Below are 27,957 nucleotides of genomic sequence, written 5' to 3' on the forward strand. Positions count from 1 at the left end.
TCTAAGAATATTTAAATTATTATTATTGATTATTATATGATAAAAATTTCCCTATTAAAATATATAGCAGGAAACAAAAACAAAATGATAGACCATGGATTTCCAAAGGATTACAAAATTCATGTAAAAAGAAAAATACACTATAGAGAAGTTATAATACATAGAACTATAGAGGCCAAAAATAAATATAAGAAATATAAGAATAAGTTAACTAATATTATGAGAACTTGTAAGAAAGAATACTACACAAAACTATTAGGTAATAATAAAAACAATATTAAAGGTATGTAGAACATTTTAAATAATATTATTAAAATAATACTAGACAGGCTACTTATCCCCATTACTTCATTGATAATGATAAAAAATATTAATAACATGGAGAATGTGGTTAATTAATTTTTTGCAAACATGGGACCAAACTTTGCTGAACAAATCTCGGTTCCACAAACAAGTAAGTAGATATAATGTAATAGAAAGAAATCCCAGTTCTATATTTCAGCAGTAGATGAAAAAGAAAGAATAAATATTGTAAAAGAATGCAAAAACAAACCATCTACTGATCACGATGTAATTGATATAAAAATTATACAAACAGTAATAGAGGGGATCGTCAAAACACCGACGAACATCTGCAATTTATCAATTTCCAAAATGAAATACCAAAAGTCAATCCTCTATACAAAACTGGAAATAAACACCACTTCACAAATTACAGGCCTGTCTCTCTACTGCCACAATTTTCAAAAACTTTAGAAAAATGATTTAACTGCAGATTAGAGAAATTCATCGATAAAAACACTACTCACTGACAGCCAATACAGATTTAGAAAAAACAAGTCAACATTAGTAGCACTAACGGAACTCATTGAAGAAATCACAAATTCCATAGACAAAAACAAATATGCAGTTGGGGTATTCATTGATCTAAATAAAAAAAGCATTTGACACAATAAATCATGAAATATTAATCAGTAAAGTTCCAAACTAGGTAAGTAGTTATCTGAGAGACAGACAACAATTTGTGAAGATGGGAGATTATTCGTCTGAATGTCTGGGCATGGCTTGTGGTGTCCCCCAGGCGTCAGTGTTGGGACCAAAGTTATTTTTATTATATATCAATGATATTTGTAAAGTATCTGAAGTATTGAATTTTGTATTATTTGCAGATATATTTGGTTCAGGGGACAGCTTACAGCAACTCTTCGAATCAATCACTTCAGAATTCAAGTAAATAAAACGATGGTTTGACGTGAACAGGTTATCAATAAAATTTAGTAAAACTATATTCATGGTATTTGGAAACTGTAAGTCAAATCATAAAACACAGATACAGATAGAGGGTGTTAACAGAAAGAGTACATGAAAACAGAATTCCTTGGAGTGATCATAGATTACAAGATTTGCTGGAAGCTTCACATAAAACACATCAAAACCAAACTGTCCAGAAGTATTGCAGTGCTAGCAAGAGCTAAGCACATTCAGGATCTTAAATCACTTCACATCCTGTACTGTTCACTATTGTTACCTTATTTGAATTACTGTTTAGAGGTCTAGGGAAGCACTTATCAACATTCACTACAGCCACTAGTCATAATGCAAAAAAGAGCCATGAGAATCATTCACAACGTCGGATTTCGGGATCATACAAATTCATTGTTTCTACAGTCTAAATTGCTAAAATACCATGATATACCTAATTTAATATCAAATTGCAGTATTCATGTTGTTGGACTGTGACTTTAAATCACCCTTTTTAAACTATGTGTAGTCTTTGGTCCTGCGTGTTCTTTAATGAAGCTATAGGAGAAGGCGTTTTTGGTCCAAATTAATCAGTTTTATTCAAGTAAATGAATAAAGCTTCCAGAACTCTGGGTTGTGAGTCTTCCTTTCCCTGACCACCAACAAGCTGGGTCAGTTCATGAAGTCTGACTCTATCTCTCCCTGACGATACATCGTCAAGTCATAAAACAAAAGTGTAGGTTAGTGGATGATTGGCCCACGTACTCTGACCCCAATGTTTCATCATCCGACTCCACGAATCACCATGCTGTTGCAGGGCAGATTACGAGAGTAGTCCCTGAAAGGAGATATCTTGGAGAACAGATCTTTTGTACCACATTCCAGACCACCCTTCACCCATCTCCTTGTTTTCCTGTTCAGGTCCTTATCTGATCCTGCACAGAGACCCCCTGTAACTGCCCGTCTCCAAAAACACACACATCCGGTCTAGTTTAATAAATGATAGACCAACATATAAACTTCTACCTATAAAATAAATCAGAGATCAATATAAGAAAACACAATAATTTTGGTTACCCTGAGTAATACAACAATCATGCTATCATAATCTCTCAATGTTCAAAGCCAGAAGTAGCCTACTGCCTGGGAATATACAAAAGATGTTCTCTGAGAGAGAGAGAAGGTACGATTTAAGGGGAAGGGGAAATTTTAAGACTAACAGATTTAGAACAACAAAGAAAAGATTATGTTTATCAATTTGAGTTAAATTGTGGAATAAACTAAATGAGAACCTAAAGCAATGCCCAAACATATTCCTTTTCAAAAAAAATGTACAAAGAAATTATTTTCAAGACGTATCGAGAAGCACTTTAGTAAAAGTAGGAGTGCTCCTGTGTTTGTTTTTTTGTTTGTTTTTTTGCTTGTATTTTTTGCTGTTTGAATAAGTACATAATCGAGGTTAGGTAAAGAAATACTTGGTCACTTTAATATTATGAAAAAAATGTATATAAAAAACATAATTAGAATATAAAAATTGTTAATTTAAGGAATGTAAAAATTAAAGGGGTAGGAGTACATAAGTTTTACTTCTTCCTACTCCTTTATGCACATGTGATAGAAGTATGTTAACACAGGAAAGAAGGGTACTTTGCAGCTCATCTGTTGTTTTTTTCTCCTATTTTTTTAAACATTATGCTTTCAAATTCACATAATAGATGTGGTCCACCATTTGCACAAATTTCATCTCTCTCCATATTTCTAATAAACCAAACCACTACTACTACTACTTCTTCTTCATTCTTCTTCTTCGTACATATTCAACATACTGATGAAATGCGCTCCATAGAGCTGTTTGTCTGTTTGGGCTACAATAAGGCATGTGTTTTCTGTTTGCTTGACAGAAAAGAGTTCAACTCTTCTCTGAGCAAGACAGTTAGTTGCTCCAGAGGCGTGCAACTTCTGACATATACAGCAATTGCAACACGCTTTGGATAAAAGTGCCAGCTAAATTAGGAAATGTAATTATTCCCAATATACATATACCTACAGTGTGTGAGTGTGTATACATGTATGTATTTATGTACTTATGTACGTACACTCACACACACACTCTAGGTATAGATTACCTGAACTGAGGAAAAACTAAAGCATTGACCAAGAGATCAAGACAACATTAGGTACTTTTTAGTGTAAAAGGCATCACTTGTGCATGCTGCTGGAGGTGTGCCATAGGAGGAGTCAATTGAGTAGCTGCCAAGATATAAGTAATCTCACATCACCGATCATCAGGACTGGCAGCTCCAGTTGGAAGACTCCCACACAACTCAGCTGATCTACAAAACTTCACCAGATGAGGATAAATGTACTGACAGAGAGGCAGAGGGTGGTAAAAATAGAAATATATATTTAGACTTTTACTGAACTCCAGTCTGTGTAAAACTAACACTGTCAGAATAGTGTCTGCAGGATATTGTATTTCTATGCACAGTAAACTTTCTTTGTCTTGTCGTCCTTTTTGTTTATGTGCTCTCAGGAGGAGGCAGCTAGAAGCAGCACAGATTAGTACACTGGCATCCTGTCTCTGGCTAAATCTACTTCTGTCCACTGCAGAGGCACAATCCACAAGCTGGGTGAGTAAGTTTAAATTAGTGTATTAGTATAATATTATAACATTAAATAAAAAGTATTTTGTTAGTAAAATATTCATTTATTTATAGTTTACACTTTATTGGGAAAGTCTGCCTACAGATAGTTTATAAAGTTTATGTAACATTTGAACAGCTTATTTTTTATAACAGTTTTCTGATATTATACCACTGTGGTAAGGTTTGATTACGGCTAATGTTGGTGTATTCATTATAATTTCATATAATAGTACACTATAGACTTATAGCAGATCACGGACAATATTAATTTCAGTTAGATTAAACAGCAATTTCATTCATCCAGGTGGAGAAAAATTGTAAACATAGTGGTTAACTCTGGTTTTTGTTAATGCTATACTAACTTGTCAATAGAGAGCCTAAGTCACTCACTTCCGCTTCCGGCTGATGGGACCTTATTTCGGAAAAATATGTACGGTAGTCAATGACGAGAGATAACTTATATTTTTATCCCGTTAGAATTGAGCCTTGAACTACACATATGATGTTGGTCAATTTAAAATACAATTTTGCAAGTCAAGAAAGTCGTAGTTTGTCGTAAAACAGTAAAGTTACATGTCGTTTTGTGTGAAAACCGTTCAATGAACTACATCTCTCGTCTCGCATAATATACGTCACCAACATGTTAGTGCTGTAATGCTAGCTAAGGTTCGTTGCTACTAGCTGGATAACTTAGCTGTGTTCCACACAGAAATATATCTCACCTGATGTGTTTAATCCAACGATTCTCAGTCCTTTATCACATCATCCTCTCATGTAAGTTTTTTGACGTTAACTTCAGAAACATTAGCTTCAGTCATTGAGAGACAGTTACGACATCACATACGCGACTTTTGGGTTTATGGTCTTTGTAATTTTGTATTTTCAAAGTCTTATACTTAAACAGTTTTACATCAAACTGCAACTTTCTTGACTTTAAAATGTATATTTTAAATTGACAAGCATCATATGTGTAATTCAGGGCACAATTCAAACGGGATCAAAATATTTGTTGTCCCTCACCATTGACTACCGTACAATATTTTTCCGAAATAAGGTCCCATGGTGGTCCGCCGGAAGGGGAGGGACTTAGGCTCTCTATAATCAGAACCATTCATGCAGAACAACAAGTTAACTTTTTTGTTAATTTCCCGCCCCATCCAGACTGTGATTGGTCGGTTCACGAAAAGTGACAGTAATGAGCAACAAAAGGAACCCAACATGCTCCCTGTTCTGTTTCTGCCGACAGAGAAAAGCAGGCAGGCGAGAACGGGAAAAGGTGAGCGTCACATAGTGCCCACTGGGGCCAAATGAACCACCCAAAAAAACGGTTATAGAAAGGGCAGGTAGGAGTACCAGCAGCTTGAGAGAAGTGCAGGTATGCACGTTACACCAAAGAGTAGGGGAAAGCAGCCAACACAATATCCACAAAGAAATACAAAGACAAATATATATACAGTATATGATCACTACTCTGTATAAAACTATTGGCTGTCAGAATAGAGTCTGCAGGGAAATATTATATTTCAGTGCACAGTAAAACTGTCAGTGTTTCTGCTTCTTTGCTGTCCTTTCTGTTTGCTTGACAGAGGAGAGTTTACTCCCAGTGTTATAATTTCTCAACAGGTTGGAGAAATGGCCTCAGATACCATGAAGGTTGCTGCCCTGGGTCGACCCTTCACCCTAGGAATGTTCTATGATGCTCGGACAGATCAACGGATCCCAGGTAAGTCTTGATTTAGGAGCCTGTCCGCCACAGAAAAATTAGCATATAGGTCGATTTAGCCACACAAAATGACTGTACAATGTAACACATGACAAAGAAGATTGCATCGTTGAGCTCACATGATTCATATTTTGACGTGGGTTCAAAGTAATAATGTTGTCGTTTAGGTTGGAGGACTTGTTTTGACTTAGATATACTGTAAATCTGCTTACAGTAACTTTGAAAGAATTTCATACAGTGCTATTTAACTCCACTTAAACCTGAAAACTGACTCTGAATGTGTATCGTACGGTGGCACTGAGAGGCCAACGCACTGCAACTTAAGAAAACACATTCAAATTCATCACAACACAACACATTTAGACAACACAACAACATTAACACAACACAACACATTAAGACAACAAATATCACAATCGTGCAATGTCGATGTGAAAATGACCGAAAACACTTACATTTTAGCTTCATTCACTGACGGAAAAAAAGTCCTAAACTGCCACTGCAAAACCATGGGAGCACAACCAAAACAAGATTCTTCTTATTTTCTGGGTTTTTTGCCGGATCCAAACACCTTGTTTTGGTGCACACCGCCCCCTACTGTCCCAGAGTGTGTTATTTCAAGGCATTATGTACTTCAGGTTACAGGTTCAACCAAAACACCATGCTGTGTGCATCACTTAAAAGGGTCCCCTGGAAACACTTCCGTTGTGTTGTCTAAATGTGTTGTGTTGTCGAAATGAGTTGTGTTTGTCGAAATGTGTTTGTGAATTTGAATGTTTTTTCTTAAGTTGCAGTGCGTTGGCCTCTCAGGGCCACCGTAGAATTGGTTCTAAATAAGTGAAAACATATATTTTTAAGGCCAGTTAATTTGACATTGAAAAACATCAAGGAGTGAGATTAGAGGACATAGTTTTAGTGTAACATTTGTGTGTGCTGTCTTACCTCTTTGTCCTCTTCTGTGCTCTCTGCCTGATGCCTTTGTTTGAGTTCTTCCACCCAAAACACACACACACACACACACACACACACACACAGTGAGCAGCAGAGAATCTTTAAATACCATGATGAAATTTCTCATTGTGTTACTATTGTAAAGAATTTTCACATCTTCCCGTCTTAATCTGAAGTAGACAGTAACATACAGCAGGATTTATTGTTGCGTTGTTACACAGTTACGCTCATGTTGTATGTTACCATACACCATCAATCCTATAATCCTTTTATTAATTAGACTCATGTCAGAGAATGAATCCAGCAAATATATCAGCTGTTTAGCTAACTGCTGCCAGGAAAAGAAGCTACAACATATAATAATCTAATCTAATCCCTTTATTTTTTAACGATCCTGCTTAATCAGATGACTGATAGTGTTTGTTGTTAATTTTTGTAGGTTTGACATTGTGGGATGAAGAAACTCTACAAGAGAACACAGTTGAAAGCTCTCAGCACAGCAGTGCATTTGAAATTTCTGCATCTGACTCCATTGAATCCAGGTCCTTTCTGCTGGGTGTTGATGCTTCTCTGAAGGTCAGTTATATGTGTGGACTGATTGAAGTAGGAGGATCTGCCAAGTATCTGAATGATACGAAGAAATTCAAGAATCAGGACAGAGTGACGTGTCAGTACAAAGCTACCACACACTTCAAACAGTTGTCAATGACTCACCTTACAACTATGGACAAACATCAAATAGATGTTATTCAAAAGAGCTCTGCAACTCATGTAGTCACAGGCATCCTTTATGGAGCAAACGCTTTCTTTGTATTTGACAGTGAGAAGTTAGACTCCAGCAGTGTTCAGGACTTTCAGGGCAGCATGGAAGCTGTGATACAGAAGATCCCCAAATGTAATGTTGACGGGAAAGTTGAACTAAAGCTGACCGATGAAGAAAAAGCTCTGACTGAGAAATTCTCCTGCAAATTCTACGGAGACTTCATTCTTGAAAGCAACCCAGCAACATTTGAAGACGCAGTGAAGACCTACATACAACTTCCAAAGCTGCTGGGAGAAAAGGGAGAGAACAGTGTTCCACTGAAGGTCTGGCTGATGCCACTGAAGAAGTTTTATTCAGAAGCTGCTGAGCTGGTGAGAGAGATCAGTGTTGGACTAGTGAGCAAGATAGAGTATGCTCTGGAAGATTTAAGTCAAGTGGGAATGAGATGCAACGATTCTCTGGACGACAGATCGGTAGAGAGTTTTCCACTGATTCAAGAAGAGTTAAGCACTTTCCAAAAACTGTGTAATGATTATGCAACTAAACTCCAACAGACCATGGAGAAGAAACTTCCCTCAATCAGAGCAGGTGAAGAAGATGAGAGCTCAACAGAAAAAGTCTTTGAAGACAGAGACAAGTCACCATTCAGTCATAAGAAACTAAGCAAGTGGATGGAAGACAAAGAGAGAGAAATCAACATCATCAGGTCCTGTGTAGAAAAGATGGAGGGAACACAGATTGTCCAAAATAAGTCAGAGCTGGACAGAGAAGTTCTCGGTGTGGAGGATGCTCTGTGCTTTGTTTTCACCTCCATGGAAAGGGGGGACACCTACCTTGATGTGATGGCCGACTACTTGGACTCACATAAATTAGGAAGTACCTATGAAAGTCCGTGGTACCACTCAGAAGAAGTTGTAACCAAAATGAGTGAAAAAGCCAAAGATTTCCATGATCTTGCCAAAGACCTGAAGAACAACAGCCGATTCTGTTTCCTCATAGCAGCCATAGCAAATAAGAAATACGCAGGAGCAACCATCTACCATTACAAGGAGGGCATTCTGGTCTCTGAGGAGTTCTCAAAGCCTGACCTCCCTCCTGTGGAGAAAATCACTGACAGAAGAGATCTGATCTGGTGTAAGTACTTCTACTGCAATGCTTTAATGAGTTGAAGATACAAATTCCCCTCCTACCTTCCTCCTTCTCCTCCAGAAACCTGCTTCAACATCCGAATGACTTATTACACATTTTGTTTTGGTCTCTCCATCAGATGCCTGTGATCTCACCCTGGACCCAGACACTGTCAACAACTACCTCACTCTGTCTTTGGGGAAAAAAAAGGCAACATTTGGAGCGTTGCAGACGTATCCTGATCACCCAGAGAGGTTTGATACACATCCTCAGGTGATGTGCAGACAGAGGTTAAAGGGGCGACATTACTGGGAGATAGGGTGGAGTAATTCTTCCTATGAATCTGTTTACGTAGGTGTTGCGTACAAGATTACTGAAAGAAAAGGAGACAGTTCACAGAGCGAGCTTGGAAGTAATACCATGTCGTGGTGTTTTGGCCAGTATGGTTTTCTGAAATCTGTACTTCATGCATATCATAATGGCAGGGTGTGGAGCGATGCTTTTCCCTCTGACTGCAACAGAGTTGGGGTGTTTCTGGATTGGCCTGCTGGCACTCTGTCCTACTACAGAGTCTCTGACAAACTGAGTCACCTCTACACCTTCAAGAACATTCAGTTCACTGAGCCTGTTTACCCGTGTTTCTCGGTTGGACAACGATACAATTATGTGTACCTTCGTCCATTCGAATAAGAGCATTGACAAATGACACATTTAAAGTTTAGAGAGCAGCACCCCATTTTATTTTGAAATGTTGTTCACAAATTCAAAACTGCATTCAAACCCAGACAGACCAGGATAATTGACGGTGTCAGATCAAGTTGATTCTGTGCCCAGCCTTATTCTCAAAATTGTGCTTCACATTCAGTTTCAGGTTGTATTGTTTAGTACAAGACAGATATCTTTTTTATTGTAACCTTCTAATTCCTGATACCTAAGGATACAGAGCTTATAGCAATACACAATAGCTGTGTCAACACTAGTATGTTGAAAGATACACTTATAGCTCATGTAAAAAGATACTGATTGACTTGTTTTTAGGCAACATAAGGTAGCTAATGTAGATATTGTTTAATCTAGCGTTTGTCCATTTTCTTATTTGTGCAGTATTTTAAAAATAATTATGTTTTCAGAATACAATAGAAATTGGTTTTGTTTTTATTAAGTCAAACAACCTAACCCAGACCCAGGGTTCAATTAATGACTTTACTGTTCTGAGCAGAGACGCTGTTAACACCATCATCTTGTTGGTGTTTGTAGAGATGAAGCAATGTCAGATTCCTGTGACACTGCAACAACTGTTGGATGTGTTAATGTTGAACAGAATAAATAATTGGAGACCTGAGTTTACCACTGTGTGCTACTTGTTATTTCCAGTCGATTCTAAAGTTGACTGCATCAAAGGATATATGTTGTCATTTATTTATTTATTAACTAGATGTTACTTTTTGTTCATGTTATTTCAAGTCACTGGCAAATGCTAAGAAATTGTAATTTTTCTTAATTATGTATAACAATACTCCATGTTCTACTGCTATCTATGCATATAATTGCCTCCTCAGCCCTGCACACAGCCTCTTCACCTGTCACTGTTTTCTCTGGTTGCATCGTCCTTCTCCTGCTGCTTCGCTTCCTTATCCTCCTCCTGCTCCTCCTCCTCATCCTTCTCTCCCTCATCATCAACATGACCGGGGTCATCACCCTGCCCCTCTCCTTCACCTCCACTGACCTCAACAACTAATATACATACAGACACCTGAGCTCAGTATTTCCGTGGGAGATACCTAAATTGCAGTTAAATCTTGTGTTAAATACTTAGGCTAGATAGTTCCTCTAGTGGCGTGGATATGGGTCAAAGGTTTATCACGAAAGTGAAACAAAGAATTTCTGGCCCGTAAGGCTCATTTTCTAAATAAAGAAATTTTGAAATCGTTGGCAATAGTTTTAACTCAGCCTCACTCTGACTGTACTACATGGTACATTAGCACCCCCAGGAGGATAATAACTAAACTTAACTTGATCTTAAACCTCAACAAGAGGACTCATGTCGGCTCTTCTGAACTCAAGGACTTAAAATGGTTGACTGTTGAAAACAGGGTGAGGCAGCTGAAACTGAGATTAACACGAAAGATTTTGCATAGGAACAAGCCAAGGTATTTTAAAGATTATTTTAAGCTTTTTAGGAGCTCTCATAGCTACTCAGGCTGTGCAACTGACAGTACCCTGTAGATTTAGGTGCTGTTCTGGGCAAAACACCTTTTTGTACACCTTTTTAAAAGTATTAAGGAGTATTTCTTATTAACATAATAAGGTGTGGCTCCTTTTGAGGTGACCCAAGGTGTAAATGTATTTGTGTTCAGGTATGTATTTGTTTTTATTTTTGTTTATATAGCTTGCCTATCTTTCTCAGACTAAAACGAGGATCCACAATGGAAATAAGTTTTTAACTTTCTTGTGTTATCTTTGACTCTTCTGAAGAATGTATATTGTCACTGTGGATGACATTTTTATTATGCATTTATTCATGTTACTGTTCAATAATAAATTAAAAATCAAATGCAGACATACAGAGATTCCTCGCTTTTAAAAGGATGCCGTCTTTGTGTGATAACACATTGCAAAGTGTTGTTTATAATACTGTATATATAAATACATAGTATATGTGCTTATATATAAATGCATATATAAATAATTTTAGCCTGTGCTGGATCCTGCCTCATCACAGCCTGCCACACCAGCCTTCCCACCAAGGAAGAGGACTGTTAATTTGGCACATTTAGCTGCCTCTTGTGCCAACAGTCTTTTCTACTTAATTCTTATTTTTTCACCACCACACATTTCTTTTTCCTTATTCTTTCTCTTTCATCATATTTACCCTCTCTGTTGCACTTGTAACACAACCCTGGGTTGACAAAATGTAGCAGACCGTTGCAAAACATTTTGAGACTGAAGTCGAATGGAAAGTAAACTCATTTGAGTCAATCAGATTTCAGCAAAAATAGGATTGTATCCCCCATCAATATTGAAAGTATTACTTGTCCCAGTCTGACAGACACACAAACAGCATTCTGCTGCAGATGACCAGCCGGCCAGCCAGTGGGGTCGTGGATCATAAAGTCAGACCATAGAAACTCTTAACCACTGGCCGGTTCGACCTGGAATGGACCGGCCATTCGAGTCTTCCCAAACTTCCGATGGTCTGTCTGCCCCTGGTCACATTTGTTGAAATTCTCTTTACATCCCAACAGCAATCAATAAATCAAATGCTCTCACACAAAAATGAAAAAAATCAGGCATTGTTGTTTGTTTGTCTGTTACATGAATGTAATAAGCAGTGGCAATTATTTAATTCCCTGCACTCACTGCGCATTAAAGTGTGTTTTGGAGGGCGGCCTGAAGCCAGAGAGTTGGATACTTCTGAAATCTAGCCATCTGTTTAGTTTCTCCAACACTGCCAACCCAAGCTTTAAAATTGATAGTGTAATGTCTCTCGCTTTGCTCTTTAAAGGTGCATAAAAGTACTACATTTCAGGTGCATACTATAGGGCCCTATAAAATCTGTTTTAATGTTTGCCAAATTTCATGTTTTCTGTTTAAATTTTTCTGAATTCGTTTTTGAATTTAAGCACATTTTGTTATTGGAGATAGTGTAGGGGATAAATTAAATTTCAACAACTCAGTAAGAAAATATTAAGAGTGTAATCAATATCACTGAGTTCGATGTATCAGACCAAATGTGCATAAAGAAATATTCAAACTTATGTAAAATTATAATAAAATGGCACATGCTTAACATTTAAATACATTATTTTTCTCTTCCTGTACATCGCTTCAGTACCTCTTTGTAACCCTCTGCGTGAATACGGTCTCTTTAAGCCCCTCCTCCCCGGAAGCCCACTTGCTTCTGATTGGCCAACTTCCCCAAGCACAGAAGAGGGGTGGGGCCTAGCCATCCTGCAACGCGAGACTAGGCCTCACTGTACTAAAACACAACTTTATTCACTGGTTTTTACTAATACTGGATCAGATTTGATGAAGAAAATATTGTCCGGTTTTCCCTCTGATGTCCTTATATTACCTATTACTTTAGCAGCTAACTACTGCTAACAGCAGCTACTGCTAGTTACTCAGTTAGCCATGCAGTTAGCCGTCTATTGCTGATTCTGCCCAGACTGGAAGTTTGGTGCTCCGGGTGTGTGCTGGTGTTTACACCTCTTACATTAAAGTAGCTTTGGACCACTGCTTCAGAGCCAGCTGATAACAGAAGCTACTGTTAGCAACAGTGGTTAGCAAGCTGCAGCGTTGTCAACAAGTAAAGCATCTATGAGGAAACTTCATAAATCACAGAATTGAGGTAGAGCAGCAGGGGGACACCAGAGGCAAAACCATTTCACTTCATAACCGTAAAAGCACTTTCTGTGAGATCTACTGCACAACCTCCAGCTCTATGAGCTCGTATAACCGGTTCTCTGGAACGTGATCCCAGATGTTATGTAACAGCTAGTGCTTGTTGGCATTCAGCTTTTTTTCCGGTGTCTTTTGCATGTGCGAGATTTACGTATGAAGGAGGAAACAATGGAGATTGAGGCTCACGATAGGTCAGTTCCATGTCCTGTACTTTTTTTATTCAACTCTGAAAGCCTGGGATCTGTCACACAAAAAATGGTTGTTTTGTCTGGAGGCGTATCATGGGAGGAGTCAGCAGGAGAGTTTCTAACATACATACATCATTGTCAGGCAAGTTTTGACAGGAAAATACTGCATTCCTAAGGACAGTAGAGTGTCTTTCTGTCTCTTTACTTTCTGTTTCCGTAACAGAGGAGAGTAAACTCTCGTATTTTAAACTTTTAAACACTCTACTAAGACAGTTTAAGTGAAGTCCTAAAGGCTGTGTGACGTTTACCAGACATTTCTCAACAAGTTGGAGAAATGGCCTCAGATACCATGACTGTTGCTGCCCTGGGTCGACCTTTCAGCCTAGGAATGCTCTATGATGCTCGGAAAGATGAACTGATCCCAGGTAAGTCTCAATTCATCAAGCAGTAACACTATTTTATCTCCACCTATTTAACATTTATACGCACAGAAAAATAATGACTGCTTTGTAATTCTATAATGTAGTTGTGACCATTTATTAGCAAAGGATTTTAGGGATGTTGATAATATTTGTAGCTGATACAGTATATTATTCTGTGATAAATGAGAAAATTTAATCAAGTCATTATTGTTGCACAATTTCAGCCCATAAGTACGTCTGTGCAGCCATTTTACAACAGTCCCGTGACTACAGCTGCCCTGTGAAACCCGACTCTGAATGGGGATTGGTTCTAAATTTGTGGAAAAAAAACACATTTTTAGAGTGAGTTATTTTGGGACAGAATAAAACAGGGATTGAGATTAGTAAAGTGGAAAACATGTTTTTGGTGTAATCTTCATTGTGTGTGCTGTCTTGCCTCTTACTCTCTGTACTCTCTGGCTCACTGCCTTTGTTTGCATTAGAGCAAGGCGGAGTTCTTCCACCTGAAAACACACACACACATAGCGAGCAGCAGAGTAGTTTCAGAAGCCATGACGAAAACACTCTTTTCAAAGGTAGAGTGCTACAAAAGTAGTAAATAAAGGGCAGCCCCTATCGGGGGGGGGGGGGTGTATTTCGTACAAATAGGATTTTTTTTTCTGTAAATTTTAACAAAGCTCCCGTAGTCGAAATGCATCACGGGATGTCTGAGGGACGGCCTTTAAAGCTGATAGGCTGTACTACATTGCAGGTGTGTGAGCCTCTGTCTCTTACATGTAGTAACATCTAGTTGCGAGATTGTGATGTAGAGGAGGGAGGGTCTACTGAGATTCAGTGTGGATTTATGTATGCTTTCTCTTAACTGTGGCTAAACTGTCTTATAGTGGACAATTACACTTTCTCAGTAACAAAACGAGTAACAAAAGTTTCAAATGCATGCGTGGTTATCTTTCGTTCTTGAGTTAAACTCTCAGTAACAATAATTTCAAATGAATGTGTGGTTATCTTTCGTTCTTGATTTAAACTCTCAGTAACAATAGTTTCAAATGCCTGCGTGGTAATTTTTCGTTCTTGATTTAAACTCTCAGTAACAAATGTTTCAAATGCATGCGTTTTTTTCTATAAATGGTTAGTAGAATTAATATTAATACGTATTGAGCGCGGGTAGAAAAGGAGTCACACTCTGACAGAGGAGCTACAAAACCTGATTTAACTCAGCGTGAGAACACAAAACAGATGTCTCTCACAAGATGTTTACAAATACGTGCGCAAGTGTTTATTTATCATTCTTGTTTTAAAACTCTCAGTAACAAATATTTCAAATGCATGCACTCTTGCACCATAGGAAAAGAGGCTCCGTGGCTCTCCTCCCTTTATAACCGATCTGCAAGGACAGGGCATTCCTCCTGCGTAGTGACGTCACTGACCGAAGAGGGACACTCACTCACACACACAAGACGGGATGAGCCCGGTACTAAATTGGTTCCCCTTCGAGGGAAGTCGAACTGCGTCGGTGACGACACTATGGGAACGCCTCTGGGCGTGGCAGGGCTGAAATCATGAATGAAACTACTCCAATCCTATTGGCGTTGCTAGAACGGTAGCGAGTGACGGCTTAACTGGAGGTGTATAAGCACGCCGGCAACTGGAGGTGTATAAGCACGCCGGCACACCGGACACATTAGCTTTTTTCTATTCAGCAGGCCCTCTGGCTTGTTTGAGACTACTCAGAAGGAGGCTACCACACATCTAGTTACCTGGAAGGAGAAGCAGAGGAGATGGCTGGTGAGCAGTTCAGGCAGTGTGTCTTCCATGCCCGCGCTACATCACGGCTGGGGACACTCATGCCCTGTGTGTTTCCTGTCTGGGGATACTGCATGCCCAGGCAGCTCTTGAGGGGGCTGCTTGCGTCCATTGCGAGGCCCTGCCCCTGAGGGTGCTGAGGTCCCGTGCGACTCTCTTTTCCGAAGAGGGCCGGATGCGCTCTTTCCCGTGGCTCGCGCCCGGTGGTCGCTGAGGTGGCGCGGCGGCTTCGGTCATGGGGCGCCCAGCGCGACATCTCCGAGGGCATCGGGACTGCCAAGGCTTTTTCCCATTCCTCGTCTGCTGACTCCGCCTCCTCTCTTCCACGTTCGGGAGTCCGTTTCTTGGCTTCTCCCGCCCGAGGTATGAGTTTGGAGAGGCTTGCACAGTCTGATTCTGAGGAGCTAGACGTGCTTAGCATCATGGAGGATGACTTCCAGGAGCCGGGCCGACGTCATCAGACCGCAACCAGCTATGCGAGGCGGGGTAGGAGCCGCGGGCCGGCAGTAACCTCTGTGAGCTTTTCTGCAGCCCGAGCGCCACCCCCGCGTTCTTTCCTGATTTGCACAATGAGTTATGTAAATCATGGAACAGACCAAGAAAAAAAAAAAAAAGCTGCTCTGCACGGCTGACTGTGTCCCCGCTTCTGGACTACAACAGCGTGACAGAAACTAAGCAGCACGGCTACGGAACGATGCCTTGGGTGGAGGAAGCGTTCGCAAGCTATCTTTCTCCCACCCTCGCTTCGTTCCTTCAGATGTCGGCGAAGCAGTGGATGCTGTTGAGAGCAGGTCTCAGCGCGCTGAAACGCAGGGAGAGGCGTTTGAGCAATATCTCCCCCGCCGGTCTGGGTCCAGGACAGTGACGGCTGAAGAGAGACGAGCTCAGCCCTCGTCTAGCTCCTACCGCCGGAGTCTGAAGCGTCGCTTCCCGTAGTCCCCCTCAACAAACCTGGGACGCGAGGCGGCGCTCTCGCCCACAGCCCCCCGAGAGGCTGACCGAGGTCCCCTCCCTGTGGTGGCTCAGGCAACAGGGGCTGTTTTTCTCGGGCACGCTAACCGCCAGCGAGCTCTCACCAGTCTGCCTGCCTCGAGGGGTTGCAGCTAGGAAACGATCGGGCTCACACACCGTGGGTCGCCGGCGAGTTTTCCCTGGCGGTCCTCCGCTTTAGTGTGCCACTGGGGACCTACGCATAACACCGGCCACCAGCTCAGAGGGCCCCCCCCCCCGCAGTAGTTCAACGGGGTGGTCTGGACTGTGGTGCACGCGGGGCAGAACCAGGTGTTGGGACAAGAAGTTCGCTTTCTGCTGGAGAAAGGAGCCATAGAACTCATTTCCCCGTCAGTCAGGGAGTCCGGGTTCTACAGCCGGTACTTCACAGTTCCCAAGAAGGACGGAGGTTTGCGTCCGATTTCAGATCTGCGGTCCCTGAACCAATCTCTGAGGAGATTCAGGTTCAGGATGCTCACCGTCCCCGTCATCATCAGTCACATCCAATCCGAGGATTGGTTTGTCACGATAGATCTGCGAGACGCATATTTCCACATCTCCATCCGTCCCTTTCACAGGAAGTTCCGGAGGTTCGCCTTCGGGGGCGCGGCGTACCAGTATCGGGTTCTTCCGTTCGGCACTCTCTCCTCGCACGTTCACCAAATGCATGGATGCAGCTCTGGCCCCGCTGAGGCTCCAGGGCAGCCGCATATTAAACTACATCGATGACTGGCTTATCTTGGCTCAGTCTCGGGAGTTAGCGGTTCGGGATCGAGATGTCGTCCTCGCCCACCTTCAGCGTTTGGGACTGCGGTTCAACGCGAAGAAGAGCGTGCTGACCCCCGCCCAACGGACTACGTTTCTAGGGGTGGTGTGGGACTCGACGACGATGCGGGTCCACCTGTCGCCTGCACGCATCGGGTCCATTTTGTCCTCGGTGACCAGAGTGTAGCTAGACCGTACCATCACTTTGAAACACTTTCAGAGGTTGAGGCAGCGTCCAGCGTAATCCCGTCTGACCTGCTGCACATGAGAGCCCTGCAGTGGTGGTTAAAATCCAAGGAATTCTCCCCAAGGGGAAATCCGTTCCGTCTGATACGGGTTACGAGCAGGTGCATTCGTTCCCTGTCAGTATGGAGGAAGCCTTGGTTCCTGTCCCAGGGTCCCGTGTTGGGAGCGTCATGTCGCTGGACAATTATTTCGACAGACGCCTCACTCGCGGGGTGGGGCGCGGTCATGGACAGCCATTTTGCGAGAGGCTCCTGGCAGGAGCATAATTTCTCTTGGCACATAAATTGCCTGGAAATGTTGGCAGTTTTCAGAGCTATGAGGAGTTTTATGCCTGCTCTTCGCGGTCGCCACGTTCTTGTGAGGACCGACAACACGGCGGTGGTTGCCAATTTGAATCACCAGGGGGGTCTGCGCCAGGTCTTTCACCCTTGTCCCGCCCTGTGGAAACTGTGGGTCTGGCCCCTGAGGGGGCCCAGTTCCTGGAGGCGGGCCTGACGGTGGGAACAGTTGAGACGCTGCTCAGCTCCAGAGCCCCGTCCACGAGAAGGACGTACGGCCTAAAGTGGAATGTGTTTGCCACCTGGTGTAGAGAACGGGCGGTGGACCCAGTTACCTGCCCGGTGACTATGTTACTGGAGTTCTACCAGGACCGTTTCTCTGCTGGCCTTTCCCTATCCACACTCAAGGTGTATGTGGATGCCATGGCGGCGTTCCACGCCCCTCTGAGGGATGGGCCTCTGGGGAGGCTTCCACTGGTCATGCGCTTCCTCCGTGGAGCCTGGAGGATGAGACCCGTGATTCATTCCAGGGTTCCCACTTGGGACCTGGCGGTGGTTCTCGAAGCGCTGGCTGAGGCCCCCTTCGAACCCCTGGAGTCTGCTGAGGCCAAGCACCTAACCCTTAAGATGGCCTTTCTCCTCGCTATCACCTCTCTGAGGAGGTTGGGGGATCTCCAGGCACTTTCGGTTTCTCCTCAATGCCTGGAGTTTGCCCTGGGGAGGGTCAGAGCCATCGTGCACCCCTGTCCGGGCTATGTCCCTAAGGTTCCGTCCAGGTTGGCAGGGTCTACGGTGCTGCAGGCGTTTCATCTCCCACCTCATGTGACGGCGGAGGACGGGAGACTTCATCTGCTCTGCCCGGTCAGAGCACTGAGTATTTACACTCTGAGGTCCTCCCGGTGGAGGAAAGCAGACCAGTTGCTGGTGTGTTTCGGGTCCCCCAAGGCTGGGCTCCCCGCTTCTAAACACACGATCAGCAACTGGATTGTTCAGACTATTTCCCTGGCCTATCAGGTTACCTTCACCTATGGCCGTAAGTGCACTTTACTCAAGGCATGGCGGCCTCTAGGGCCCTCCTCGTAGGGGCTTCGCTCCAGGATTTGTGTGAGGCAGCTGGCTGGGCCACTCCTCACACTTTCATCCGGTTTTCCGGTAGTGGGTATTCTCGTTCCTGTAGTGTCGTCAACGACGCAGTTCGAGTTCCCTCTAAGGGGAACGTCTCGGGTTACGTATATAACCCTTGTTCCCCGAGAAGGGGAACGAGACACTGCGTCGATTCGCCACACCTCGCCCCGACTGGAGTGCCTTGCTTCATAGCAAAGAGCTAATGTGTTGGTGTGCCGGCGTGCTTATATATATATAATGGCTTGCCATCTTCTTTATGTGATGATACATTGTTGCCTTTAGATAAAAACAATTTGTTGATTATTGATGATTTAATGAGTGATGTTAGCAATAACATTGAGGTCCAAAATGTGTTTACAAAATATGTGCATCATAGAAATTTAAGTTGTTTATACCTAGTTCAGAATTTGTTTTTTCAAGGCAAAGTTAGCCGTACTATTAATTTGAATACCAATTATCTTGTTTTGTTTAAAAATCCCAGAGATAAATACCAAGTCATGCTAATGGCTAGACAAATGTTTCCTGGGAAGAGTCATTTTTTTATGGATTGTTTTGAGGATGCCACGAGTGTTCCTTACTTTATGATTGATTTTAAAGCTAAGACACCTGATCTCAAAAAAGAAGACGCTGCTTAAACAGTCTGGCAGTGTTATAACGAGTCTTATTGGTTCAAGACGACTATGGAGTATGCACAAAAAATGTTTCTGGAACCTAAACAACAGCTTGATCTTTTAAGAAGATCTCCGGCACACGAGTCTATTCAAGAAACTGTTGAAAATGACCTGGATCGTACTATAAAAGACATTCTGGATCAAAAGACTTCATCTTCATGAAAAAGCAAAAAAAATATTCCATCGCATTGCAGAGATTTCTCACCATGGTAAAACAAGGAGAAAAAGACCAGAACACACTAACTTTGTCAATGCCGGTTGATGCTGAGGATTTTCACTCTTCAGAGCATAAGAATCAAGAAGAAAGAGACTTTGTTTTTGAAGAAGTTTTAAAAAACATGCCAAAACAGCAGCTCAAGCTCAGCATATTTTGGATAAAATGTCCTCCTCAAAAAACATATCTGCATGGACTGAACGTGGGGAGTTTGTGTTTAACGGTAATGTTATTAAAGGGCCTCGTGTATGATTTGATAAGAGGAGTGACTGCTTCTCACAACGTGTCTGACAGCCAGAGACCTACAGGTTGGGATGAATATCTGCAATCGTTGGCTATATTGAATATACCTTTATCAGTTGTACTAAATCAACAGGTCAAAAGAAAAATTGCCGAGATTAAGACAAAGACTTTTGAATCTTCTCCTCATATTACTGGACCGCCATCTACACCTCTTGTTACCACAGGACATCGATTAGCAAACAATGAAACAAGTCCCTTTGTATCTCCTAAAATGCGATTGAGTGATTGGATAACTTTTTTATTATATATCGTTATCGGTTTAAAATAAATACGTAGACATAACTTTTTTTTTTCAATAAGTGTTTTTATTTATATCACCATAATAACAAAAAACATTGTTGTACACGTTTCAATCTATAAATCATTTTGATAATGAATGGCACACAACTTCTAATATTATTATACACATTTAAAAGAATCTGATACTTGGACACACTGGTTACAGTCTGCATAATTATTTTGACCACATATAACTGAGGGTCGTATTTTTTTCACAAATTTGCACACCATAAAATCATTGCAACTCGTTTATTACTATATATAGTCACTACATTGTCATAAGATAACCCTCTATCCATGTGGTAAAGAAAAAACACACAATGCTGACCGCACACTATAGAACCCACATCATGCACTTGTCTAACAGAATGTCGTGTGGACTTACAATTACTGTTGAGAAAGACAGAAAAGGATTCAGGAAAATGTGATTATACCGGAGAGTTCCCAAAACTGTCAAAGAATGATCCAACACCCTGCTTGTCAATATAGATAGCGACCCAGTGTTGTCCTCCTTGGTGGGAGGGGTCTGTGTTTACCACCAACATGGCGGGTCTCTTTTTAATAACTGATTTAAGAAGCTGGTCACTAGCAAGTACTCCAAGAAAGACGCTTTGCTTTACTACCTTATCAAGTACTTTTGACAGTTCTATCGTATTCATAATATCGTTTATTAAAGTTAGAATAAGTCAATGAGAACCTGTCTTCTTGATGATATCTCAATTATAGAATCATATTTGGCGTAAATAACCGCATTTATTGTGCGGAAAAATGTCATCAAGCTCTCTATAAAATATATGTATAAAGATGAACTGTTCCGTGCTCAAACAAGAATCCTGACATTCTAAAATCTTCCCCATTCAAACTGAGGCGCCCAAGCCTTTCGGTCCAGAAAATCAGCCAATGATGTTGGGGGAGTCTTCTTTCTGGGAGCCATACTCATTGCAACAGGATCTATAATTATACGTTGTTTTGTAGTCATTACTCCTAATTGATTACCTGCAACGTCCATGATTGTGATGCTGCAAAGATGGCGCTGTTGTTCTGCACGAAAATAGCTCTTTCCGATACAGATTTACCCAAAAAATCGTTCAGTCACGCTGTTCCACGCTCTCGGTCAGATGTAAGTCAAAAAACTAGCCCGCTATATATACAACCGATTGCTAAAGCCATTCCCAAACATCCGCTTTTAGAGGATAACACCGGACATCCCGTATATACAAACCCCCCTTTTCACACCCGTCTTCCCCTTTTGGTGTGCGACCCTCACCTAATAGAGGATGAGGCCGGACACACCCTAATACACACCCCCATTTTCACACCCCCATGTCTTTGTTGTTCAACCTTGCTATGACCCCAATTTTTTTTCTTTTTTTATTATTATTATTTTTATTAGTAATTAATTTTATTTTATTATTAATTTTTATATAATTTTTAATTATTTGATTAATTATTTTTTGATTAATACTTTTTTAATTAATCAAAAATGTATTCACGTGCACGTACATAATGTGCTTGCACGTTCAGATGCACACACTTTGCTGGCCTTTATTTACTACTTACAAGTTTGAATATTGTAAGAAGATTTTAAATCCTCCATGTTTGATCTGAAGTATCAAGGCAATTACAGGAAGTTTTAGTATTATTATTGCACTCATGTTGTACCTTACACCCTCAATTCTATAAGTCCTTTATTAATTAGGTTCATGTCAGAGAATGAATACAGCAACAAATATTTTAGAAGCTGCAACATGCAACAGCTCTGTGTGACTTTATATTAACAAACTCATTTTCCTGCTTTATCAGATGACTGATGTTTTCCAATTTCTGTAGGTTTGACTTTGTGGGATGAAGAAACTCTAAAAAAGAACACAGTTGAAAGCTCTCAGCACAGCAGTGCATTTGACACGTCTGCATCTGACTCCATTGAATCCAAGTCCTCTCTGCTGGGTGTTGATGCTTCTCTGAAGGTCAGTTATATGTGTGGACTGATTGAAGTTGGAGGATCTGCCAAGTATCTGAATGATACGAAGAAATTCAAGAATCAGAGCAGAGTGACGTGTCAGTACAAAGCTACCACACACTTCAGAAAGTTGTCAATGACTCACCTTACAACTATGGACACACAACAAATAGATGTTATTCAAAAGAGCTCTGCAACTCATGTAGTCACAGGCATCCTTTATGGAGCAAACGCTTTCTTTGTGTTTGACAGTGAGAAGTTAGACGCCAGCAGCGTTCAGGACTTTCAGGGCAGCATGGAAGCTGTGATACAGAAGATCCCCAAATGTAATGTTGACGGGAAAGTTGAACTCAAGCTGAGTAAAGAAAAAAAAGACCTGATTGAGAAATTCTCCTGCAAATTCTACGGAGACTTCATTCTTGAAAGCAACCCTGCAACATTTGAAGACGCAGTGAAGACCTACATACAACTTCCAAAGCTGCTGGGAGAAAAGGGAGAGAACGGTGTTCCACTGAAGGTCTGGCTGATGCCACTGAAGAAGTTTTATTCAGAAGCTGCTGAGCTGGTGAGAGAGATCAGTGTTGGACTAGTGAGCAAGATAGCGTATGCTCTGGAAGATTTAGGTCAAGTGGGAATGAGATGCAACGATTCTCTGGTCGACAGAGTGGTGGAGAATTTACCACTGATTCAAGAAGAGTTAAGCACTTTCCAAAAACTGTGTAATGATTATGCAACTAAACTCCAACAGACCATGGAGAAGAAACTTACCTCGATCAGAGCAGGTAAAGAAGATGAGAGCTCAACAGAAAAAGTCCTTGAAGACAGAGACAAGTCACCATTCAGTCATAAGAAACTAAGCAAGTGGATGGAAGACAAAGAGAGAGAAATCAACATCATCAGGTCCTGTGTAGAAAAGATGGAGGGAACAGAGATTGTCCAAAATCAGTCAGAGCTGGACAGAGAAGTTCTCGGTGTGGAGGATGCTCTGTGCTTTGTTTTCACCTCCATGGAAAGGGGGGACACCTACCTTGATGTGATAGCCGACTACTTGGACTCACATAAATTAGGAAGTACCTATGAAAGTCCGTGGTACTACTCAGAAGAAGTTGTAACCAAAATGAGTGAAAAAGCCAAAGATTTCTCTTATCTTGCCAAAGCACTGAAGAACAACAGCCGATTCGGTTTCCTCATAGCAGCCATAGCAAATAAGAAATACACAGGAGCAACCATCTACCATTACAGGGAGGGCATTCTGGTCTCTGAGGAGTTCTCAAAGCCTGACCTCCCTCCTGTGGAGAAAATCACAGACAGAAGAGATCTGATCTGGTGTAAGTACTTTTCCATGCTATTATTTGACAACAATGCTGTGTACAAATTCCTCTCATGCCTCCTAATCCCCAGAAACCTGCTTGATTATCAGAATGACTAAGGTGTGACGATACACTTAGGTCACGAGACGAGATGAGACACAATATTGGGTTCACGAGAATGGGACAACATTTTAATAGTATTTTTAAGAAATCTTTAATGCCAAGTTATATGAACATTTGGAGCATTTAACATTTTCCTGCAATCAGGTGAATTTTCCTGCACCACTTTATGGTGGAAATGCTTTTATTTATATAAAGGAAAACACAATATTCAGGGGCAGATGACAATTCAAAGTATAAAAATATAATGGAATATAATGCAGTAAGTCTCTCAGGTATGTATTCTCCTGTAGATAAAATTTTGTTATAGATCATCCCTGCTGAGTCAGCACACATGCAGGCATGATTTACTCCTGATTTAGTGTATAGTTTAGTTCCCTCCCCTTTTGTTTTGGCAAGTAACATCTTTAAATGTCATTTTGGCATCTGTTTACCTCAATTATAACTTAATTCATTTTAATTCAGTTGTAAACTAATAACTAAATAAATAGCTCAGTGTTTCAGAAAGTGCTCTGCTCATGTTAAAAAAAACATTCACAAACTTTTGAAAAAGTCTCATAATATTATGAGACTATTGTCATTATTTATTGAGAATTCACAATATTTTTTTTAAAAACAACTTAAGCACCTCTGCTAAAGTGCAAGTATGCACCTCAGTTTTAAAATCTACCACTCAGAAACTGTCTGCAGAGTGAGAGGGAGTCCACTTCGTTACCATCACAGCTGGGTGGAGATGATTCATACAGCGAGTTGACGTTATCAGTTGTGCATTTGTTTTTCACTGTGTGAGAAAATTAATGCGTGGGTGACAGCACTTCAGAGACAGCTTTTGCCCTATGAAGAAATTTCGGCATGTTATAAAATCGCAAGATCGCGTCACACTACTACTAATATCACACATTGTTTTGCTCTCTCCATCAGATGCCTGTGATCTCACCCTGGACCCAAACACTGTGAACAACTACCTCACTCTGTCTGACGAGAACAAAAAGGCAACATGTGGAGCGTGGCAGAGATATCCTGATCACCCGGAGAGGTTTGGTTCACGTCCTCAGGTGATGTGCAGACAGAGGTTAAAGGGGCGACATTACTGGGAGGTAGAATGGAGGAATTCTTTCTATGAATCTGTTTACACAGGTGTTGCGTACAAGGGAATTGAAAGAAAAGGAGACAGTTCACAGAGCGAGCTTGGAAGTAATACCATGTCGTGGTGTTTTGGCCAGTATGGCTTTCTGAAATCCACACTTCACGCATATCATAATGGCAGGGTGTGGAGCAATGCTTTTCCCTCTGACTGCAAAAGAGTTGGAGTGTTTCTGGACTGGCCTGCTGGCACTCTGTCCTACTACAGAGTCTCTGACAAACTGAGTCACCTCTACACCTTCAAGAACATTCAGTTCACTGAGCCTGTTTACCCGTGTTTCTCGGTTGGACAACGATACAATTATGTGTACCTTCGTCCATTCGAATAAGAGCACCGACAAAAGACTTGTTAGATTATCTGTATGTCAATAAGAATATGTGCTTACATGTAAAGTTTAAAGAGCAGCAACCCATTTTATTTTGAATGTACTTCACATATTCAAAACTGTATTCAAACCCAGATGGACCAGGATAATTGACGGTGCAACAAGGTGACTGTATTTGTAATTTTCTGTTTATCAGTTCATGTTGATTCTATGCTCAGCCTTCTTCTCAAACTGATTTATGCTTCACAGCTTCACAATGGCTTTAAATTTCCATTGATCATGACTTTACTATTCTTAATAGAGAATCACTAGTAACAGCATTTTGTTAGCTATGAAGTGTAACTATCTGCATATCTGCATCTGTCTGTATGGTGAATGTGTCCCCTTATGTCTATGGTGCAGGAAGCAAGGCTCAACCTCGCAGGACCTACTCTCACTCTGGTTTCTCTTTATTCTGGTGCTGGTATGAAAATCATCAGCATCTAGCTTGGAAGTGTTTTCCTTTTCTACAAAAGAAATGGTACTATAGTCTTTTTCTATACATTCTAGTATGAACTAACCACAGGATCATAGAGTGGTAATATTAAATATAATTTCTAAAAATCACCTAAGCATCAAGAGCAATTTACTTTTTTCACAATAACAAACCCGAAATTTAAGGATGTGATTCCTTCAGCTTTTAATTCATTATCAAGTCTCAAAATAACAGAGGACTGAAGCCTGTATCCCTCCTAGAAAGACGCACTCAGTTAGCCCAGCTTGCTAATGTTAGCACTGATTCTTACTAGCTGTTACTTCATGTTCATGTTATTTAAACACCTGCTGGGTGATCAGCATGTCCATCACACGCAGCGTTTTTTTCTTCCCCCATTACACATTACTATATATTGTATTATATTTTATCACTATTCCCCTTTAGTCAGGAATATGGGGGAAATTTACTATTAGTTAAAATCTTTTTTTGTACCAATATTATACTAGTGTACATAAAAAATAGTTAACAAAATTATAATTTTTTTGCCCCCATTCATAATGAGCTGAACTCAAAGATCTAATACAATATTAAGACTTTCTATGTTCACAAAAGGGCTATTTCTCTCAAATCATTCCCATAAATGTACCACTTAATTTTACCTTAGATAACTACACCTCTTCCCTTTTTTTTTTAAACCTACAATGACCCTAATACGCAGTTGTACCTTTCCATCTCAATCATGTTACAAATAAAATATGAGTCAATAAGATAAAATAGAGAATTACATCAAGAACACCGTAAAGTTACTTACAAATGCGTTCAGTGCACTGCCAAGATTTGGCCGTTTACGTTTTTTTATGCTTCTCATACTCTGAGATTATCGTTGGGCATTCTTCTGGGGAAAATACAGAGCATGCACATTTTTGAATAAATCTATACCTGCATAGCCTAAGATGCCCCTTTTATGCGAACATGGACTAAACTAACTTACTAAAATCTTATTCATTGAATTACCCTTTAACAACAAATTTGGCAGTCAGAGTTTGTCATACCCTCGAGTTAAATTCCCTTTGTAGTACAGGCCTCAGAATGGCTCTGAGAGAGAGAGATGTAACATGCTGGACTTATTACAGGACTCTGTCCACTGTCCAGAAGGAAACATGGCTGAGGAACAGCCAAAGAAGAAAACATCTGAAGAGCATAAAATTTTGAAACAAGTTATTTGACCAGACAAGGGAAAGACCAAAGTTAACATCCTTGACATAGAGTTGATCAGGTTGTTGATTGCGGTCTGTGGAATGTTGGTCCACTCCTCTTCAATGGCTGTGTGAAGTTGCAGTCAGGTCGAGACCCCAATGAGGATGACGAGCATGCAGATGAGCTTCCCTGAGACGGTTCCTGACAGTTTGTGCAGAAATTCTCTCTCTCTCTATATATATATATATATATATATAATGGCGCCACTTGAAGCGACACTACTGCCCAACACTGAGTATAGTAACTGGTTCTGCATGCAGTGGCACAAACTAACACCAATTCCCAATTACTGCGGTAAAGCACAATAATTATCACTTTATCACACAAGAACAGAGAGCAAGCTTGTATTTGGCAGTCATGTTACTGGAATTTGGACTTGACCCTTATCAGCAACCATTAAAAAACTGGAAACTAGTCAAGTATTTATTCCAGAGAAAAGCTCATGGGAAGTTCTTATCTCATATCTCTTCATTTCTGTGGAAAAACCTCTGACAGCATACTATGAACTTTTACCACATCTTCCTCAAAAAGCCTCATTATTATCAGGTTACTACCCAATTAGAGGGACACTAAGCACTGAGCGCATTTGTAAGTAACTTTACGGTGTTCTTGATGTAATTCTCTATTTTATCTTAGTGACTCATTTTATTTGTAATATGATTGAGATGGAAAGGTAAAAAAAAGGAACCACATCACTTCACTTTGCAAGGCTGAACTACACGCCATTAGGCAAAACTTTCTATAGGGGAGACCGGGGGCAATTGTAACAATTTTTGGTTTCTTGGTTATAACTTGAACTAATTGGATACAATTTTTATAGAGGTAACTTGTACCTGTGTTTTACTTGTTAACGGTCATCAAATGTTTTTACAAGCAATGTTAAAGTCACAATATTGATTCAAACACTAGATGTAAAATGTTACATCTGCCCCCACGTGCAGGGGTGATTGTAACAACACACAAATTTCCTTCATATAGATACCAAGGATCAAAATGAACTACCAAGAATATAGATATAATTTAAAAATTAAGATCCATTGATATTACTGCTTGAAACTTCTCCCTTGTTATTAAGGACACATGACAAATGTCAGAGCACTGAGTTGCCCCTCAACACATCATCGGAGGCAACATCCCCAAATTGAGAGGCAAAAACTTGAACCTCTGGACTATGCCAATAAGTAACAGGCCTATTGACAACACATTATACATAGTAAAGTAGGTTA

The 27,957-nt window shown here is 40.8% G+C and overlaps 2 protein-coding genes across 4 annotated transcripts; both read left to right on the forward strand.

Annotated features, from left to right (window-relative positions):
* Positions 1-3,528: 3,528 nt before the first annotated feature.
* Positions 3,529-9,795, forward strand: LOC119915611 (neoverrucotoxin subunit beta-like). Of its 3 annotated transcripts, none has more exons than XM_038735222.1 (6): positions 3,529-3,628; positions 3,776-3,872; positions 5,049-5,163; positions 5,511-5,610; positions 7,001-8,458; positions 8,592-9,795. In XM_038735222.1, exons 3-6 carry the CDS (start codon positions 5,083-5,085, stop codon positions 9,140-9,142), a joined length of 2,190 nt encoding a protein of 729 aa, XP_038591150.1. In that variant the 5' UTR covers positions 3,529-3,628; positions 3,776-3,872; positions 5,049-5,082; the 3' UTR covers positions 9,143-9,795. The 3 variants fall into 3 exon arrangements, with proteins under 3 accessions (XP_038591150.1, XP_038591149.1, XP_038591151.1); XM_038735221.1 differs by having other exon boundaries at positions 3,530-3,625; XM_038735223.1 differs by having other exon boundaries at positions 3,553-3,604.
* A 3,292-nt stretch (positions 9,796-13,087) lies between these two features.
* LOC119915612 (neoverrucotoxin subunit beta-like) lies at positions 13,088-27,145 on the forward strand. Its single transcript, XM_038735225.1, has 3 exons — positions 13,088-13,469; positions 21,971-23,428; positions 24,452-27,145. Exons 1-3 carry the CDS (start codon positions 13,379-13,381, stop codon positions 25,000-25,002), a joined length of 2,100 nt encoding a protein of 699 aa, XP_038591153.1. The 5' UTR covers positions 13,088-13,378; the 3' UTR covers positions 25,003-27,145.
* Positions 27,146-27,957: the final 812 nt, after the last annotated feature.

Source organism: Micropterus salmoides, unplaced genomic scaffold (genome assembly GCF_014851395.1).
Source record: "Micropterus salmoides isolate LMB-PRFRI ecotype aquatic unplaced genomic scaffold, ASM1485139v1 Ms_hic_scaffold_21, whole genome shotgun sequence".
NCBI classification, from domain to species: domain Eukaryota; kingdom Metazoa; phylum Chordata; class Actinopteri; order Centrarchiformes; family Centrarchidae; genus Micropterus; species Micropterus salmoides.

Coding starts and splice junctions, on each gene's coding strand:
- LOC119915612 (XM_038735225.1), top strand. CDS start 13,379: ATGGCCTCAGATACCATGACTGTTGCTGCCCTGGGTCGACCTTTCAGC. Junction 13,470..21,970: donor GAAAGATGAACTGATCCCAG/GTAAGTCTCAAT, acceptor CAATTTCTGTAG/GTTTGACTTTGTGGGATGAA. Junction 23,429..24,451: donor CAGAAGAGATCTGATCTGGT/GTAAGTACTTTT, acceptor TCTCTCCATCAG/ATGCCTGTGATCTCACCCTG.
- LOC119915611 (XM_038735222.1), top strand. CDS start 5,083: ATGAGCAACAAAAGGAACCCAACATGCTCCCTGTTCTGTTTCTGCCGA. Junction 5,164..5,510: donor GCAGGCGAGAACGGGAAAAG/GTGAGCGTCACA, acceptor ATTTCTCAACAG/GTTGGAGAAATGGCCTCAGA. Junction 8,459..8,591: donor CAGAAGAGATCTGATCTGGT/GTAAGTACTTCT, acceptor TCTCTCCATCAG/ATGCCTGTGATCTCACCCTG.